A 17,503-nucleotide genomic window follows, 5' to 3' on the forward strand; every position below is an offset into this window, starting at 1 on the left:
CTACACTGTAGTGACTGTACAGTCAGAGTGTACTGTACTGTCTGTGCACCATGTATTTTCTACAACTCTACATGTGTACATTATACAGTACATACTACATACATAGTGATGTACATACATACTGTTAGAAATTAAAATCAATGTTGATATGGCGTAATTTTGAATTAAATAGACTATTTAATTTAAATCAGTTTTATTCTGAAAAAACCGGAAGTTCACACTATTAACTTAATACTTTTATTCTGAAAATTATTCACTTCCGGTTAACATTAGCATGTGTCGAAATGCTACGTTGCACACTGGGATTAGCACTCATTTATTGACGCTGAATAACGTTTATCAGGGAATGTTTAAATAACCACAGACACCAGAATATACGTAAGTGCTAGTTTTTTTGCGAGTCCAAGTACTGGTTCCCGACGTTCCGGTTTTAACCGGACTTGAACGGAAACTTTTTACAAGTCCAGTACCGGTTTGGCGTACCGGTACGCAGCACTACTCGTGACCCACACCTTATTTGATAGCAAAACAAACTCCATCATCCATCAGAGGGATGTTGTTCATGTAAACCCTATGCTGATACAGTGGCCTTGTACAAATACAACCGTAATTATGCCTGCCAAAACAAATTTGCACACCTCACTACACTGTTGCTGTGGAAATATGTTTGCAAACATCTTAAGAAAAAAAACCTGGAATGATTTATGAGACTAAAACAACAAGACTTAATCCTGTTTACATTTGTTTGTATCGGAGCAAAGAGCTAAACAGACATGAATAATGAGTAAAGGGAGAGCTAAACTGTAAAAAAGTCAACATGTCATTCTTCATTGTGAAAATAAAGAAATGAAATGTGTCACTGAACATTCATGCTATAATCTCAGCAGTTTTAATTATTCTGTCAAATGCTTGTGTTAGCAGGAAAACTGCTTATTAAATAACTTGCAGAAGTAAAACGATGTCAAATACAAACCAAGGCAGGGATAGCAGGGCCAGACACAGCATCAGCATTATAAGCAGGTACCTATGTGTCCCATTAGGACGCATTATATAACAAAACTGTGGGTCAGGTCTCAGCAGAGTGCTCCTCTCCTCCAGCCTGAACCACAACATCCACCACAGAGATATAAACACACACCGCACCGGGGAAGGTGCACTCAACCACCTCTGACAACACTTCCTACGTTTGAGGTAACTTATTTTTTGCTCGGTGAGAAGTGAATTGTTTATGAGAAATGTGTGTTGCACTATTAACCGTGGTTTCTACAGATACCCCTGCCTCACTAAGCATTTCCCTTCTGCTTGAATCTGTCGCGCTGTTGACGGAATAAAGCTCACACACGCTGATTATGGTGAATGTTGTTGTTGCTCAAAGTACCGTGTGATTTTGAACGACTTGTTGACCTTTATTGACTGTCTCAATTGAAACTACACATGTAAAGTGACTACATGTACCGAAAACAACTGTTTGAAATTATGTTTGTAACGCTGTTATTGCCAGATTGATTGATTGATTGATTGATTGATTGATTGATTGATTGATATACTTTATTAATCCCCGTGGGGAAATTGTTTCAGATCACAATGCAATTAGATGTATTATACTTAGCCCTCTGATTAGCCTGAAGCTAAGTTGTCCAGGCCCCTGTAGTGGTGATTAGGCTACTGTTCTACATATTAAAATGTGTTATGAGAAAACAAGCATTGTTATGTTGAAATTAAGAAATAAAACACCTTTCTCTAGAAGATTATGAATTCCCTTTTTGGGATTCCGTACAATCTTAAAGTACTAAACCACATTTCCTTCTTGTCTAAAAGTACCAAAGAGTTGGTCCAACAAGACAAACTACTCACATTTCAAAAGTCTATCCATATAGTTAAACAAAAAAGATGCTTCTTCAGGGGACCCCCTCTGTTAAATACAATACAATTGATAAAATACAGAAACTTGACGAGGTGAAATCAATAACTCAGTAGTGTTCACTCTTGAGTCCTGGCCTACAGTATATTCTTAGGATAGGAATGCCTTGGCCTTGTGGACTGTGTTTTGAATAATTGGATTTGTGGATTTTGGGGGAAGACAGAATACTTGATGGGATGTAAGTGGGAATGTGGGAGCCTCCACTCATCTGTTGACATCTTTCCTCATCACCTATTTAAAGACAATGAATAGCGAAAAGAGAAATAGACAGAGAGATAGAAGGGGCAAATGAAATATTAAAACTAAAAAAGGAGGACTATTTTTAGCAGCAAGAGATGGAGGGGTGCTTCACCTGTATTATTGATGTTGCTCTGCAAGAGGGGGCTATCTCTCCTGAGAGAGGCCGGGTGGAGGTGTTTGATGTGAGTGTGTTCTCTGTAGGGAGTGGTCATTGAACACAACATGGTGTAATAAGGAGAATGAGACTGTTCTTAGAGAGAAAAGAGCCGTGTACATGTAAATCTGTGCCGATAGACTAGTGTGGCAGCATGAAGGAGAGGAGGAAATGTGAGATGCTGCAGTTTTATTTTTTGAGCGTCGTTCCCCACAGAGAGTGCGGGTGTACAGAAATATATTTGCCTGCACTTTTGACACATTTTTATTATTCCGCACAGATGCAAGGCTGGCTCTTCTCTGGCAGAGGCTCAGGGAGGGGAGCCTTCATGTTGAGGCACTGATCCTGTCTTCTTTTTTCACACACACACACACACACACACACACACACACACACACACACACACACACACACACACACACACACACACACACACACACACACACACACACACACACACACACACACACACACACACACACACACACACACACACACACACACACACACACACACACACACACACACACACACACACACACACACACACGCACACACACACACACACACACACACACACACACACACACACACACACACACACACACACACACACACACACAGAGAGGTTCATAGAGCAAAGTTGTGAGAGGCTGTGAAGCACTGATTTATGCATCATCTTGGGACGGAGAGCATTTTATTTGTTTTAAAGGTTGCTTATCAGCATCATCTTAAGCATTAAGAAATGATTCATCTATCTACAGACCTTTAGAGGCCTCATTTCTTTCCTTCCACCCTTATGTTTTTTTCTGTTGAATCGTGCCTGCCTTCTCTCACTGTGACTGTTCAGAGCATCAGAAGTAAAAGTTTGAGTGTAAGAAACTCGTCTGTACAGTGTGTGATGCACAATATCTCGCCCCCACATCTGAATCAGACTCCACTTCACACACACACACACACACACACACACACACACACACACACACACACACACACACACACACACACACACACACACACACACACACACACACACACACACACACACACACACACACACACACACACACACACACACACACACACACACACACACACACACACACACACATAAAGAGGGGAAGAGAGAGACGCGACCTTGATGTACCGATACTGCAGTCGGTTCGATGGCAGACAGGCTCTGAGCATGCGTGCCTGCTGGACAGCGGGAAGCCTTTAAAGCTCACAGTAATATACTTCTGGATATGGATTGACGAGAAGTAATCAAATGCGCCCGTGCGTCAGCTGAATGGGACCAAATCTGACCAGAGAGAGGATATAGTGTACAGGGAATATGCTGGCTTCAGATGAATTGTATGTTTTAATGTATTGACATAACCAGTCAGTGTTACAAAAGGAAAAGATAAATGTAGGTTTCTCAGGGACATGACAGTACGTGACTGTGCGCATGTGGCTGTTCCTTCCGAGCGTGTAGACTTCTGCAGCTTCTTTCCATCACACTGAAACATATGCGAGCTATTTTTGTAACGACTCAACCCCCAGAATATATACTGCATCTTTCATGCAGAACTTTCTACATGGACTTACTTCAGACAATGTTCTGCCGTCAGAAGAACACATTTCTATCTTGCTGAGTATTTAATAAAGAAAAGCTTCAGTATTTCAACACACAAATTGGTTGTTTGTGTCTTTTAGGTATTAAATAAGCCTCATAAAGAAAGTGATCTTTTTAAAAAGTCAAAGACATTGTTTACATCCATAGTCTTCTGGTATGTATTTGTTGGCATGTTGTTTTATTTGTTGGTGCCTTATTACTGTCTGGTGAATAACTGTAACATGCAAGCTGTCTGCGGTAGGGCGGCTCGATTCTGGCAAAAATCATAATCTCGATTATTTGGGTCAATAATTGTAATTGCGATTATTAAATGCGATTATTCATTGACTTTGAAAACATCCATTTATTGGAGAACAAAATGTGAACAGTATGTTTTTAACAGTTGATTACCCTGAACTTTAAGTAGAATTCAACTGAAGGAAACAAAATTATTTAAAAAGAAAAAAAAAGTCATAATAATAATAAAAAAATTATCATTTTATTTCGATTACGTTGTTTTCGTAATCGTTGCAAGCCATAATCGTAATGGCGATTAATTGAGCAGCCCTAGTCTGCGGCCCACATGCTTGTGCGAATGGAAGTGGTCGCGTTACGTCCTAGCGTTACATTCCAGTTTGAATCATGTTGTGTAACCTTTGGGTCCAAAACAATGTTGAATTCATTATCTCTCTCATACATCCGAACTGCAGTATCGTTGACATACATGATTGCCAGCTTCACTGCATTAACAGGGACATTTCTGCACTTATTTGCTCATTAACGCCACCAACTGTTTAACCGTGTAATAGCGTTAAATCCGCTGCAGGAATGTGCACAGTGAACCTGTAGGATCATGGAAAATACACCAAAGATATTTCTGTTCTTTGTGGAGAATTGCCCAAATGTGCCACTAATGAGCAAAGCGCCGCAGGGTTCTTCTAATTAAAACTGTTTGAATAGGATACACATTTTGCCAAATATTTCCACATAGAGCTGCAAAAGGATTAATTAACAGAATTGGAAAAAATGTGATCCTAAAACAAGTTCTGCAATTTAAAGACTGTAAACAATCTAAGAAAATGGCAGCATTTCAACAAATCTCGTAATCGTCTTTGTGAAGTAGTAAAACATGCCGTCCAACACATTGTGGGTGGATTTGAATCTGAACAAGTTAGCAGGGCATCACTTTTGATCAGCAACCTTCACTTCACTCTTGCTAGGCGTGACGTGTTCAGCCTGTCCTGCAGAGACGAGGTGCTTTGAGTGAGTCAGTCTCTTCGTGTTGCTCAGCAAGAGTACATCACTTCATTAGACTGCATTTCCTGACAGCACGTCATGTTTCCACGGCTTCTTTGACAGCTGAGCGTTGCCCAAGCATGAGGCTCCCCCCTACACGCTGCTCATTGTCGTATCCATGCTTTTGACATAACACATCTATGTTGCTAACTGTGTGCTCATAGGGCTGGTTAATGATGCTGCTTTTACAAAACAATGTCATGGAATTAAGTAAAGATGAATGTGAGTGGAGAAGCAGATGATGCAGGATTGAGTTACACATTGTGATTCAAAGCAGAAATTGTGAACAGTAGATTGTTTGTACAATCTGCAGCCGGTATTCAACAGCACTGAAGGAACCTTAGCTGTTAAGCTGTGATTGAAATCAAATCCACAAGGCCATGTGATACTGAGCGCGTCTGATGCCTAATTCATAATGTAACATCCCTTCAGGTGCTGAAGAACCACTGAGCCGATCACAGTCCTCCCAACAGCAGTCAATACAATAGAAATGGCAATGAGAAAAGTTTTCTGATGAAAGTTCTTGATTGAAAACATGAATGTCGACTTCATTTTCTAAAGGCTCATAGGCAGAGTTGGGTATAACGCGTTACAAAGACATCACAGGGTTATTACAAGGTAACGCGTTACTGTAATAATATTACTTTTGTCGGTAACGGAGTAGTGTAACGTGCTACTTTTACAATTCAGTAACACACTACAGTTACTAACATTGCCCCGACACGCGTTACTTCGTTACTTACTAAAATCATTCATAATCACACTGACAGACAAGAGGGGTTTCTGCCGCAGGTTGATATGTACGTAATCTACGCGACCTGCATTACACATCTCACGTGCAGTGCTGCATAAACATGGCTGAGTCAGCGATAACTTTCGAGGGGTGGAGGTCTGCCCATTATTTTGAGTTCGTCCGAAGAATAGACAGGAATGTGACGGTGAGGTGCAAACTGTGTCCGGGCCAGAAGCTGTTATCCACTGCTGTGAACACCACGTCAAACCTCAACACACACCTGCAAAGAACACATGCTAAGGTGAAGCTAACGCACACGCTATTTGTTTGTTTATATCATGTAGTCTGTTCTTCTTCTCTGTCTTTCGGTTGTTGCCTGCTTCGAATACACACTACCGCCGCCTGCTGGTAAGGAGAGTTATTGCCACTCACGAATGCGCAGTTCGTACGTGCTCGGCGAGTAAAGTAACGAGTAAAGTAACGTAGTGTAATATATTACTTTTTTAAAAAAGTAATATGTAATATATTACATTTTTTTAGTAACGACCCCATCTCTGCTCATAGGTATGCAGACATCTACTGTATAGTCAATTCATTAAATTGTGGTAATGGAAACAAACTCAGTATACAATATAAATCAGAAACATTATGACAGCCCTTCAAACAGCAATATTTTAAACATGTACAAGTATCTTTTTTCATTGACTATGAATAAAAATGGTCGCATTCACTGTAATGTAACTAAATGGTTTGTGGACTTTGCTTTTGTTTCCTTAAGTTTGTCATTTTGGCCGACGCCATCTTGGTTTTAGACTGTCACCATCTTTGTTTTTAAACCAGGAGTAGAAACAACAGTGGCACGGAGTATAACTGAACACTTTTGATATTTTCAGGTGTCCTAAATGCTACTACGCTGAGCTGAGCTTCAGTCTGCAATGTTCAAAACAACAGATAAAGCCAGAAATCTAGGTGTAGTCATGGACTCTGACCTGCGTTTCAACAGTCACATTAAAACAGTTACTAAATCAGCCTACTATCACCTAAAGAATATATCTAGGATTAAAAGACTAATGTCACAGCAGGATTTAGAAAAACTTGTCCATGCTTTTATCTTCAGTAGACTCGACTACTGCAATGGTGTCTTCACAGGTCTCACAAAAAAATCTATTAGGAAGCTGCAGCTGATTCAGAACGCCGCTGCTCGAGTCCTCACTGACACTAAGAAAGTGGATCACATCACTCCTGTTCTGAAGTCTTTACACTGGCTTCCTGTGTGTCAAAGAATAGATTTCAAAATACTGCTGCTGGTTTATAAAGCACTGAATGGTTTAGGCCCAAAATACATTACTGACCTCCTGCTAAATGATGAACCATCCAGATCTCTCAGGTCTTCAGGGACTGGCCAGCTTTCTGTCCCCAGAGTCAGAACTAAACATGGAGAAGCAGCGTTCAGTTATTATGCTCCAAATATCTGGAACAAACTCCCAGAAACCTGCAGGTCCGCTGCAACTCTGACTACTTTTAAATCCAGACTAAAGACTTTTCTTTTTGTCGCTGCTTTTAATTGAACTATTCACATCTTAAACTGCACTGTAACTTTTACCCATGTATTTTTTCTTTTCTTTTTAATGACTGATTTTAAATGCCATTTTCTTAATGTCTTTCGTTTTTTGTAAAGCACTTTGAATTGCCTTGTGTTGAAAGGTGCTATATAAATAAACTTGCCTTGCCTATTAACCTACATGAACTGGAATTAAAACACACTTTGAAAACGGTAAAAGTCCTAAGAGAAAATATGTCAAACCGCCAAACTGGACAACAGCATGGTTGTGACCTCAGTCTAAATGTGACCAAAATTCACAAAATGAACATCAAGCTGTAAAACAACATTTGGAGTGTGCATAAACTAATCAGCAACATGTTTCCTGAGGTAATTATTCAAGTAAGAAGTAGAGTCATTTTCTCAAGGACTTTTATGCAATTGGTCTTCTTTTTGCAGCTAGTGCTGTCGCCTCAAATAAAAATACAAATGCAGGTTTAAGGCATTTCCGCATTGGCTTCAGTTTTCAAAGTGAGAGTTTGCCATTTTCTTTTTCCCTCTGTACCTGGCAAACCAGCTTTATCTTGCAATCCTATATTTTATTCCAGTCTACACCCGCAGGTACCACAGGTTCTTCTCTTTTTCAAAAGCTTTTTTGGAGCTAATGCAGACTTAAAAACCTGAAGGCATCCCTAATGACATCACAGGGTTATTGGGTTATTGGGTTATTGTTAAACTCCCCCTGAGCCACAACATACATTATAAGTATGTCCCTGGACTTTAATGTGTAATATTGGTGGAGTGCCTTTATTTACGAACAGCTGTTTTAAAGAAATAAAAAAGTGCCAATCGGATATCATTTGAAGAAAGACGGGCATAGATCTTGTCCAAACATGTACAAGACAGCAAAGGCAATCAAAGGTGCACATTGCAAGAAGCTTATTCATATACAAATATGAGATGATAAAGCTCTACATGAATACAGTATGTGAGTGCTGAGAATGCGTCTCACAGTAGATTAGATCAGAAAATATAAAGGATGAATGAGTGATCTGTAAAAGCCCAAGCCCAACAGTACATTTGGCGATTCTGTATCCAATCATCACATACTCAGGGTAATGGGATACCAAAGAAAAAAGACCTCCATGTGCACATTGTTATTTCCTCATCATCTTCAGCAAGAGGACAGCAGAGTCGCATCGGCACAGAAAACGATGCCAATGTCAAATGATGCATTGTATCAATTTCAGATGGCACTCAGCTTGTGCAAAAAGGAGCGATAATTAAATCACAACCTTTAATAAAACATAAGGACAGCAACCATACTGTGCGAAGAACTCCATCTGGAGAGCATGTGGGAAATAACAAAAAGGGGGTTAGTGATCGGATGTTATGATTACAAATGTCTTTGTCTTAATTAGCCTCCCTGGGCTACTTTTTTTGCGCGGTGCTGGCAACTGCATGACATTTCCCTCGCTCTATCGAGCTACTGCATACTTAAGTTCCAGTGACCCCAAAATGGCAGCTGTGTTCCTTCTCTGGAAAGGCAGCCTAATTAGGCTTTTGTCCAGAGGAATGATGATCCCATCAGTATTTATCAGAGACAGCTCCACACAGTGGTTACACCGACATGGGGAGCATTAAGTGTTGGTGACCTCTGAGATCCTCAGCGCTTCACTCCATAGTGTAGCTATGCAGCTAATTATCTGTGATTGAATGTGTCACTGCTAAATGTCTCCTGGATTCATTCAGTCTTTTTACTGATCTGACAAACCATACACATGTCCTGCTAACTGTGTTTTAACAGCCTTGAGTCTCCAATGTTTTTATGCTCAGTTAGATCAAAAAAGGATGATTGCAACATTTGAAAACAATCTAAAAGACAGAAACCAGAACACCAATTTTAAAACAGCTGAATTCCAGAAATATAATAATACTTGTATTCACATTTTACCATTATGGTTTGCTTGGAATTAAATGGCACTGGGGCTGGGTATTGTTTAAACTTTTTCAATACCGGTGCGAGATGTATTTTCACAGATACCAAAATTATGCTTTTTTTGTAATACCTTACAGTGAGGAATATTACAAACATTTTTCATTCAGGAAAGGATAACCACATCCTGTGCCTGAACCAAATCTACAATTGGAAAAATATCTAATCATTTATCATTGGAAACAAAAAACATAGAATGATAAAAAAAAAAGAGTTAGGCTGTTGGAAATGTAAGTTACAATACTATAAAGCGTTGTGGTGTTATCATGGAAATGTAAAACAGTGCCTCTTTCTTTGGTAAAACATCTATTTATAAAAGGCAACATGGAATCCAACTCAAACCTTAATGACAGTATGTACTAAGATAAAATGTTCAGTTTACAGTATTTAAAGATTCCTATTATGCTCAATTTCAGGTTTCATATTAGTATTTATTGCCTCTATTGTGACAGGTTGAGCTGCTTTATTGTTCAAAAAGGTCTTTATTTTTCTCATACATCCTGTGATGAAGCACCTATTTTCACCCTCCGTCTGAAACCAGAGCCCAGTCTGCTCTGATTGGTTAGCTGTGATTGTGTGTGTCATTATGTCATTATGTCTCGGAGGTAAACAAAGGAGCCACATGGGAGAGAAACCCAATTTAGAGGCAATTTGGGATTTTAGCCTTTGCATACCATTCAGTCTGTTATTAATGCACAAAACCTACAGGAAAGGGTAATCCCCAAAAAGCATAATAGGGCCTTTTTAAGTGTTGTGTTATTCTATACACAGCCTTAACAGAGAAAAAGCAACTAACAATCACTGGATGTTTTCCGCCTTAACGTCCGTCACCACAGCAGAAGGTTAGGAGGAGGAAGAAGTCAGAGAGAGAAAGCCAGGGAAGGCAGAATCCCAACCTGCGGAATTACAGCTATTGATCTGGTGATGCTGGAGAAAGCATTTCCAGTGTGTTTGAATGCATTATTAAGGGGATACTGTTCGCCACAACAGGTGGAGGGCGGCCCGGCAGCAGCTCTCACAGCACCGAGGCATTATCGCGTGGAAGATTGTGGTAAGAGCTACTGGCAGCTGTGTGTATGAGATTAGTATTAGTGAGTGTGGTGCCGTCATCCACAGTGACTTGGAACAACAAATAATAATTCCATCCACACCCCATTATTATTTCATGCACACCGCGGCTAACAACATTAGAAATTCAACAGCTGTTACAGTGGTTTTTTTTTTCTTAACCACAGTGTAACTCAATATGCTTACAGGGTGAACTTGTGGCATTCAGAGGAAAATGTTAATTTGAGCGACTGAATATGCTAGAAAACAGCAGTCTGTTATTAATGCCTGTAGGAGGAGAGGAGAGGAGGGGAGGGGAGGAATGGAGGGAGAAGTACAGTAGGTGATGGAGAGAGGTGGAGTCTGAGTGGCGGAGAGAAGTGAAGGTTTTTCTCTTTAAGCATATGGCTTTGAGACTTGTTTGTGTGGGAAGCACTAAATAATGAATTCATAATGAGAGATAGACTTTGAACATTTTGCAGCGCGACTTTCCCACAGGCTAGAAGATGTCTTTTCTTTTTATAGACAGAAGGATAGACTCAAGCCAAACTAAAAACTACTTTTGGTCGTCTGTCTATTCTGCTCATTAAGCTTCACAACATTTTGGATGGCGATATTAAATCCCCTTTGCAAGGATATGGAAACCTTTGGTCTACTAAGTGTGATGATAACCGGCAAACATTTACCAGATGGTTGATTTTGTGAAAAGAAGAAGTTGTTTACTCGCATGTATTGCTCTTGTAGGTCAGCGCGCTTTTACACTTATTTTCGGTGTATTTATTTTTACCCAAAAGCAATAAGACCTCTGCCTGTGTACAGGGGTTACTGCTTTTTACATTTACAAATATAACTGCTTCTTGGTGTCGATCTGGCACCTGAGTTTCCTGTATAACTCCATCTATCTGTTTGCAAAGTCTTTAGGATAGCAGCCCTTCAGCCCTTTTTTACGTTATGCCACACTTAAAAGCCTTAAAAATGACTTCCTCTTGCCCCTGTAAGCTTTATTTTTGTTTTTCATAAAATCAAAAAACAGTCTTTCAACTCTGGATTACGAGACAGAGTAAAGTCACTAAAACCTCCCAGCATTTTCATTCCTCTTAGATATTGCTGCGTCATTAAAGTGTAACTTAATCCACAGGAGACGTCAAATAAACAATCTGTTAAAGTTGGGGTAGGTAATTTTGGAGAAACCAGCTCGAGTGCGCTAGAATTTGAAAATACACAGCTGGAAAAAATCTGCCACTTCCTTACAGAGCCCCTCCTCCAACACACACGAACGCGCACATGACCAATGAGGGCACGAGATAAGTTTGTGCCCCGATGGAAGGCTGACAGGCAGGTAGGCCATCCAGTTATTTTAGCCGGGCCGGCTCAGATGATTGGTCGTGCTTTTTACAGTACTAAGGCTTCCACAGATGACTTTTTGTTATGGATTTTTTGTCAAAGCACTTCAGATATTCATTGCTATCGGGATGTTAAGAGCATTCCATGGAATATAACAACAAGTGTATCTCGAGCCGGTTTCTCAAACTTACCTACCCCACCTTTAATGCTCAAAAAGTTATGTCACATATTATATCACTTTTTACTTTGCCTAATGTACTTTAAGATCATCACGTAATAACTTCCTTAAATCCAAAAAATAAGATATGAGAGTTCAGGATGAATCAATATTTATGCAATACTAAATTATTCAATCAAAATGTCCCAAATCATTAGGTCCATTATCAGTCGCTAATTAAATGTGTACAGTAATACATTATATTCCATCACCACCTAGAGATCTGAATAATTTAATCTACTATTTATTGTTAATATCCAGCCTGTAAAAAGGCACCTGCAGCTATAAAGCATTTAGCTTTACAGACCTGCTATACATGTAATAATTAAACTGTGACCCACCTACATGTAGAACGTCCTCTCTCTGTCCCTTTGTCACATGCAGCTGTACCTCTCCCTGTGTTCATCTTTCCAAGAGAAATCAATTTTAATCTGAGAGCCAATATGTTTTCATTACTTATTCAAAATGTTTTCATTTTACTTTCAACATTGACCCGAATAGATAAGAGCCGAGTGGGCAACGGGAAAAATAATAAAATTGTCCTTCCTGAATAATAGATAGGGTAAATTGCTCGGGGACAGATTATCATTTGAGAAACTGAGAGAGGTGATTATAGTAGTGATGTGGAGAGGAGATCTCCACTGCAGGAGAGGAAGGGAGTGAGGTGTGTGTGTGTGTGTGTGTGTGTGTGTGTGTGTGTGTGTGTGTGTGTGTGTGTGTGTGTGTGTGTGTGTGTGTGTGTGTGTGTGTGTGTGTGTGTGTGTGTGTGTGTGTGTGTGTGTGTGTGTGTGTGTGTGTGTGCGTGCGTGCGTGCGTGTGTGCGCGTGGGTGTGGATACCTTAGCTATGAGTTTGACCTGAGAGATACGAATAAAAAAAACAGAAAGGAATGAAAACAATAAAATGGGTATTTAATGTAGTATTCTCACAGAGTAATGCTGCACACCATGGGCTACAGAAAGTGAAACCATCACCAACAACTAAGCAGCATGCTATGCTCTCCGTGATAATGTGATGTTGTCGGAGCTCTCCATTGTGCTGCATCTGCGGGGAATCCACCGACAACGAATTGCAGTAACTTCTGATCTGCAACCACCTACAGAGTGTCTGTGTATGTGTGTGTGTGTGTGTGTGTGTGTGTGTGTGTGTGTGTGTGTGTGTGTGTGTGTGTGTGTGTGTGTGTGTGTGTGTGTGTGTGTGTGTGTGTGTGTGTGTGTGTGTGTGTGTGAGCGACTTTTCTGTGTGCGCAAAACCAAACAAACACAGCTTTCTTTCATGGCAACCCACCACGCAAGCAAGCCCACTTCACTGCCTACAAATGTCCGTTTTCCAGATGAATAATATACACAGCGAGGAATGACAAATAGTCGAAAAATGATGAAATATTTAACGTGGGGGAGGCTGAAAGCGAAATGGGTTTCATCTCCTGAATGTGACGCGGCTCCTGGAGCAGATTAAACAGGGGCAGCGCGATTCCCTCCCCTCCGGTCGTGATGCAGTGAACCAGCTCTGCGCAGAACCAGCTCGCTGTATAAAAGCGGGCTGCACTTCTACAGACGGATTACAACAACAAGGGGACAGGAGCGCGTCAAGCCACTGCGGCGCATCATCCAAACACCACTCAGCACGGACGCAGACATGCAGGCCACCAGGATGGGAATCTGCTGGAGACTTTTTCTATGTTCATGCCTGTTTTTGGAGAGTTCGTCTCAAGACTTTGGCGCACAGACGCAGTTCATTTGCACGTCCGTACCCAAGGATATGGACATTTGCGCAGCCACTTTGCAGAACAGCGTGCCGGGGGACGACTTGAAGACCACTGTTATGCAGCTGCGGGAGACGGTTTTGCAGCAGAAAGAGACGATCATGAACCAGAAGGAGACGATCAGAGAACTGACCTCAAAGTTGTCTCGGTGCGAGAGTCAGAGCGGCAGCGAGCCCGGAGGCAGGAGGAAAGAACCCGGGAGCAAAAACACTATGGGGGATGTATCGAGGGGCCCCGCGGACACTTTGGCGCAACTATCACAGACTTTACAGTCGCTGAAGCAGAGATTAGAAAACCTGGAGGTAGGCTGCTGCTTTCTGGGGATATTTACACACAGTGCGCAAATTATGATCAAACTCTTTTTTTTCACTATTATAACAATAATAGTTAATTTGGGTCTCTGATGGGCAGTGTTACATTAAAAGTGCCATTTTTTAAGCACATCAAAATACATATTAAGTTTCTCTTTACTGCATAGAAAAAGTAAATCTGTATTTTCCTCGTTCCTCCCCCCCCCCCCCCCCCCCCCCCCAACAGCAATTCAGCAGAAGTAACAACTCGGTTCAGGCGAACAGCCTCAAAGACCTGCTCCAGAGTAAAATCGACGACCTGGAGAAGCAGGTGTTGTCCCGGGTGAACAACATCGATGAGGGGAAACCCACGCTGAGGAATGAGACGGAGCAGCGTGGGAGAGTGGAGTCCACGCTCACATCTCTCCACCAGAGGATCACCGACCTGGAGAAAGGTAAATGGGAAAAGAGGCTCGCGCACAAAAAGTATAAAGGAGATTTAACAGGGTTTGGTGGGTGTGAAAATGAATGCATGATTCTTATCAGGGAAAAAGACAAGCTATTTTATCTTGTAAGCGATGAAGAATGCACCAGAAAAATCACCTTAGCATATTACATACTCATCCGCACACAAAGCTGAAGGAGCCCGCTTTATTCTGCAGATTCCTGATCTAATGCATGCAGATTAAACCATTTCAAACACACAGAGAGAGACCCATCCCTCCGTATGTCTCTGTGAGCCATTTGAGAAGATGTTCTCGTTGGGACGGCGCTGCAAAAAAAAAAAAAAAGTACTCATGGCAGTAAAACAGAATAGAGAGAGAAGTGGCAGCAGAAGGAAACGAGCTGAAGGTAGAACAACGTCCTCCCGTGGTAGCTGCTTGGGAGATTAAAGCAAATCTGCTGGATTTGTTGTGTAACACGTAATTCCTGCAGTATGTAAATCCCCATGTGTGCATCGGAAATGATGTGTGAAAACAGATGCTTCCCTTTCTACGTGTTTTAAGCCAACCATTCCTTCTCCCCAGGTCAGAGAGACAACAGGCCTCTGGATAAATTCCAGCTCACGTTTCCACTGAGAACCAACTACATGTACGCAAAAGTGAAGAAGAGTTTGCCAGAGATGTACGCCCTCACTGTTTGCATGTGGCTCAAATCCAACGCTTCTCCAGGAGTGGGCACACCTTTCTCCTACGCAGTTCCGGGTCAAGCCAACGAGCTGGTCCTCATCGAGTGGGGAAACAACGCTATGGAGATACTGATCAATGACAAGGCATGTGTGACACACAGTACAAGTATTGCCGTGTATTGAGTGTTCAAGGGCTCACTGCAGCAAACCTTCACGTCACATGTATCTCTTTCTAGGTTGCTAAACTGCCTTTCATGATCAATGACGGAAAGTGGCATCACATTTGCGTCACATGGACCACTCGTGATGGTGTTTGGGAAGCTTTCCAAGATGGTGTCAAGAGGGGGAGTGGAGAGAATCTGGCACCGTATCATCCTATCAAGCCACATGGCCTGCTGATCCTTGGGCAAGAGCAGGTAAGCACATGGTTTTTAAATACTTTCTACTTAAAAGCAGCATTAAAGTACATTTGGACAACATCTGCACTGCTTTGTTCATGTTAACAGGATGTTAGGACACAATGCATTGGGATTATTAAAAGATAACAGTAGTGTTTTTATTTCATTGTGAAAAAGAGATTAGATTTCAATTTCAAATCAATCCTTGTTGTAAATCATAGGTTTAATAAGGTGATATGAAATTTAACTGGAACTCAATTTAATCAGTACCAAAAAAATGTGGTTCTTTCCACAAAGCACCCGGAGGAGGGAAATCATATCCTCCTTGATTAAATCCATTTGTCTCTTCCACAGGACACGATGGGAGGAGGATATGACGCCACACAAGCTTTCGTCGGAGACCTGGCAAATTTTCACATCTGGGATCGGAAACTATCGGTGGGAGAGATTTACAATCTGGCGACGTGCAGCAGCAAAGCGCAAGTGGGCAACGTTTTTGCGTGGATGGAGACAAACCTTGATATTTACGGAGGAGCCTCGAAGTGGACATTTGAAGCTTGTCGCCAGCTCAACTGAACTGCAGGGAGGAGAAGATAAATGCATTTGTTAAAGCCACTTTGTTGTCACAGCATCGGTAAACTAATTTGAAAGATCAGGATTATTTCAATGAATAGCATCTGGGATTTGTTATAGATATCCGAAAGCATCATTTGCGGACACTTGATAGATTTTTATCACATACTCATGTGGGACAGGTCACTGGAAATGGACACTTTTGGCACCCTGTGGTGCTTGAATGCACCATCAAACCTGCTTATGGTTTGGAAAAAGCAGCCGATATCGCTCCAGAGAGAAAAGGATGCTCTCGAAGACCAAAATGTCAGGCCAGCATCACAAATACAGTAGGAGGTCATGTCGTTTTTAGCAGATGTCACGCAATTCAAAAAAACGACTGACTTCTTTAAACGTCTTTTCTGTCACGACTGCCAGGGATTTTCACTGTGAAAAAAGACAAGGTGGACTTCTTTAAAAGGAACGTGCTCTTCAAGAGGTCATGAAAAGAAGACGTTGTTTCTCTCTCACTATTCTTTCTCTCTCACCACCTGCTTGACGTAATTTTGTGTAAAGAATGACGTATTTATTGCCAACATTCAAGCCTGAGTGCCTTGGGCTGTTGAAAAAAGAAATATCAGCACATTCATTATGATTTGCAGAGTGTTTGTGTTTATTTTCATGTACATTTACTTTGAAAATAAGTGTTTCTTGTAACCCTTTGAATGAGGTTGGATTAGATTGTTTATTGTAAAATGCAATTTGTTGATGATATTGACACATTTTGCAGATGTTTGTACTTCAATGGGAATGTTCTCTGTACAGTAACAGCATGTCTTAACTTCTGTAAATGCTGCGTCAGCATCTATGATCTTTGCTTTTACAATCCAACTTTTGGGTTGAGATTTTATACTGTATTGTTATATGCTTAAAGCATGGCAACACGGACAGATGAAAAAAGTTCTAGTTTTTGTAATAAATTGTGATACTTCATCATATACAGGTGTTGACATATTTTTTTATGAATGCACTCTTGATAACACAAATATACAATTAAATATGGTCTCAACTAGTCCAATAAGTCACGATTTGACCTTCCGAATCTTTTCGCTCTTTCGCATTGTTAGTTTGCCAATTGGATTAGCTTTAACAATGGGTGACGTGATTACATGCATGTGAAAGAGCCTATTAAATAACTCAAAACTCAATGTAAACTTCACCTGATTAGCACCAAAGGCCACACAGACAAAGTTAGAGACTAGTTGTTGAACATACTGGGGCATTTAGA

The 17,503-nt window shown here is 40.9% G+C and overlaps 1 protein-coding gene across 1 annotated transcript; it reads left to right on the top strand.

Moving 5' to 3' along the window:
* Nucleotides 1-13,644: 13,644 nt before the first annotated feature.
* On the top strand, nt 13,645-17,173 carry nptx1l (neuronal pentraxin 1 like). The gene is made up of 5 exons (XM_034089629.1): nt 13,645-14,148; nt 14,384-14,591; nt 15,165-15,409; nt 15,502-15,681; nt 16,018-17,173. Exons 1-5 carry the CDS (start codon nt 13,720-13,722, stop codon nt 16,237-16,239), a joined length of 1,284 nt encoding a protein of 427 aa, XP_033945520.1. The 5' UTR covers nt 13,645-13,719; the 3' UTR covers nt 16,240-17,173.
* Nucleotides 17,174-17,503: the final 330 nt, after the last annotated feature.

The sequence above is a fragment of the Pseudochaenichthys georgianus genome, chromosome 8 (assembly GCF_902827115.2).
Source record: "Pseudochaenichthys georgianus chromosome 8, fPseGeo1.2, whole genome shotgun sequence".
Lineage (NCBI taxonomy): Eukaryota > Metazoa > Chordata > Actinopteri > Perciformes > Channichthyidae > Pseudochaenichthys > Pseudochaenichthys georgianus.

Excerpts from the sequence above, each read along its gene's own strand:
- nptx1l (XM_034089629.1), top strand. The coding sequence starts at position 13,720 with ATGCAGGCCACCAGGATGGGAATCTGCTGGAGACTTTTTCTATGTTCA. Across the intron at positions 14,149-14,383 it reads AGAGATTAGAAAACCTGGAG|CAATTCAGCAGAAGTAACAA; the intron begins GTAGGCTGCTGC and ends CCCCCCCAACAG. Across the intron at positions 15,410-15,501 it reads AGATACTGATCAATGACAAG|GTTGCTAAACTGCCTTTCAT; the intron begins GCATGTGTGACA and ends ATCTCTTTCTAG.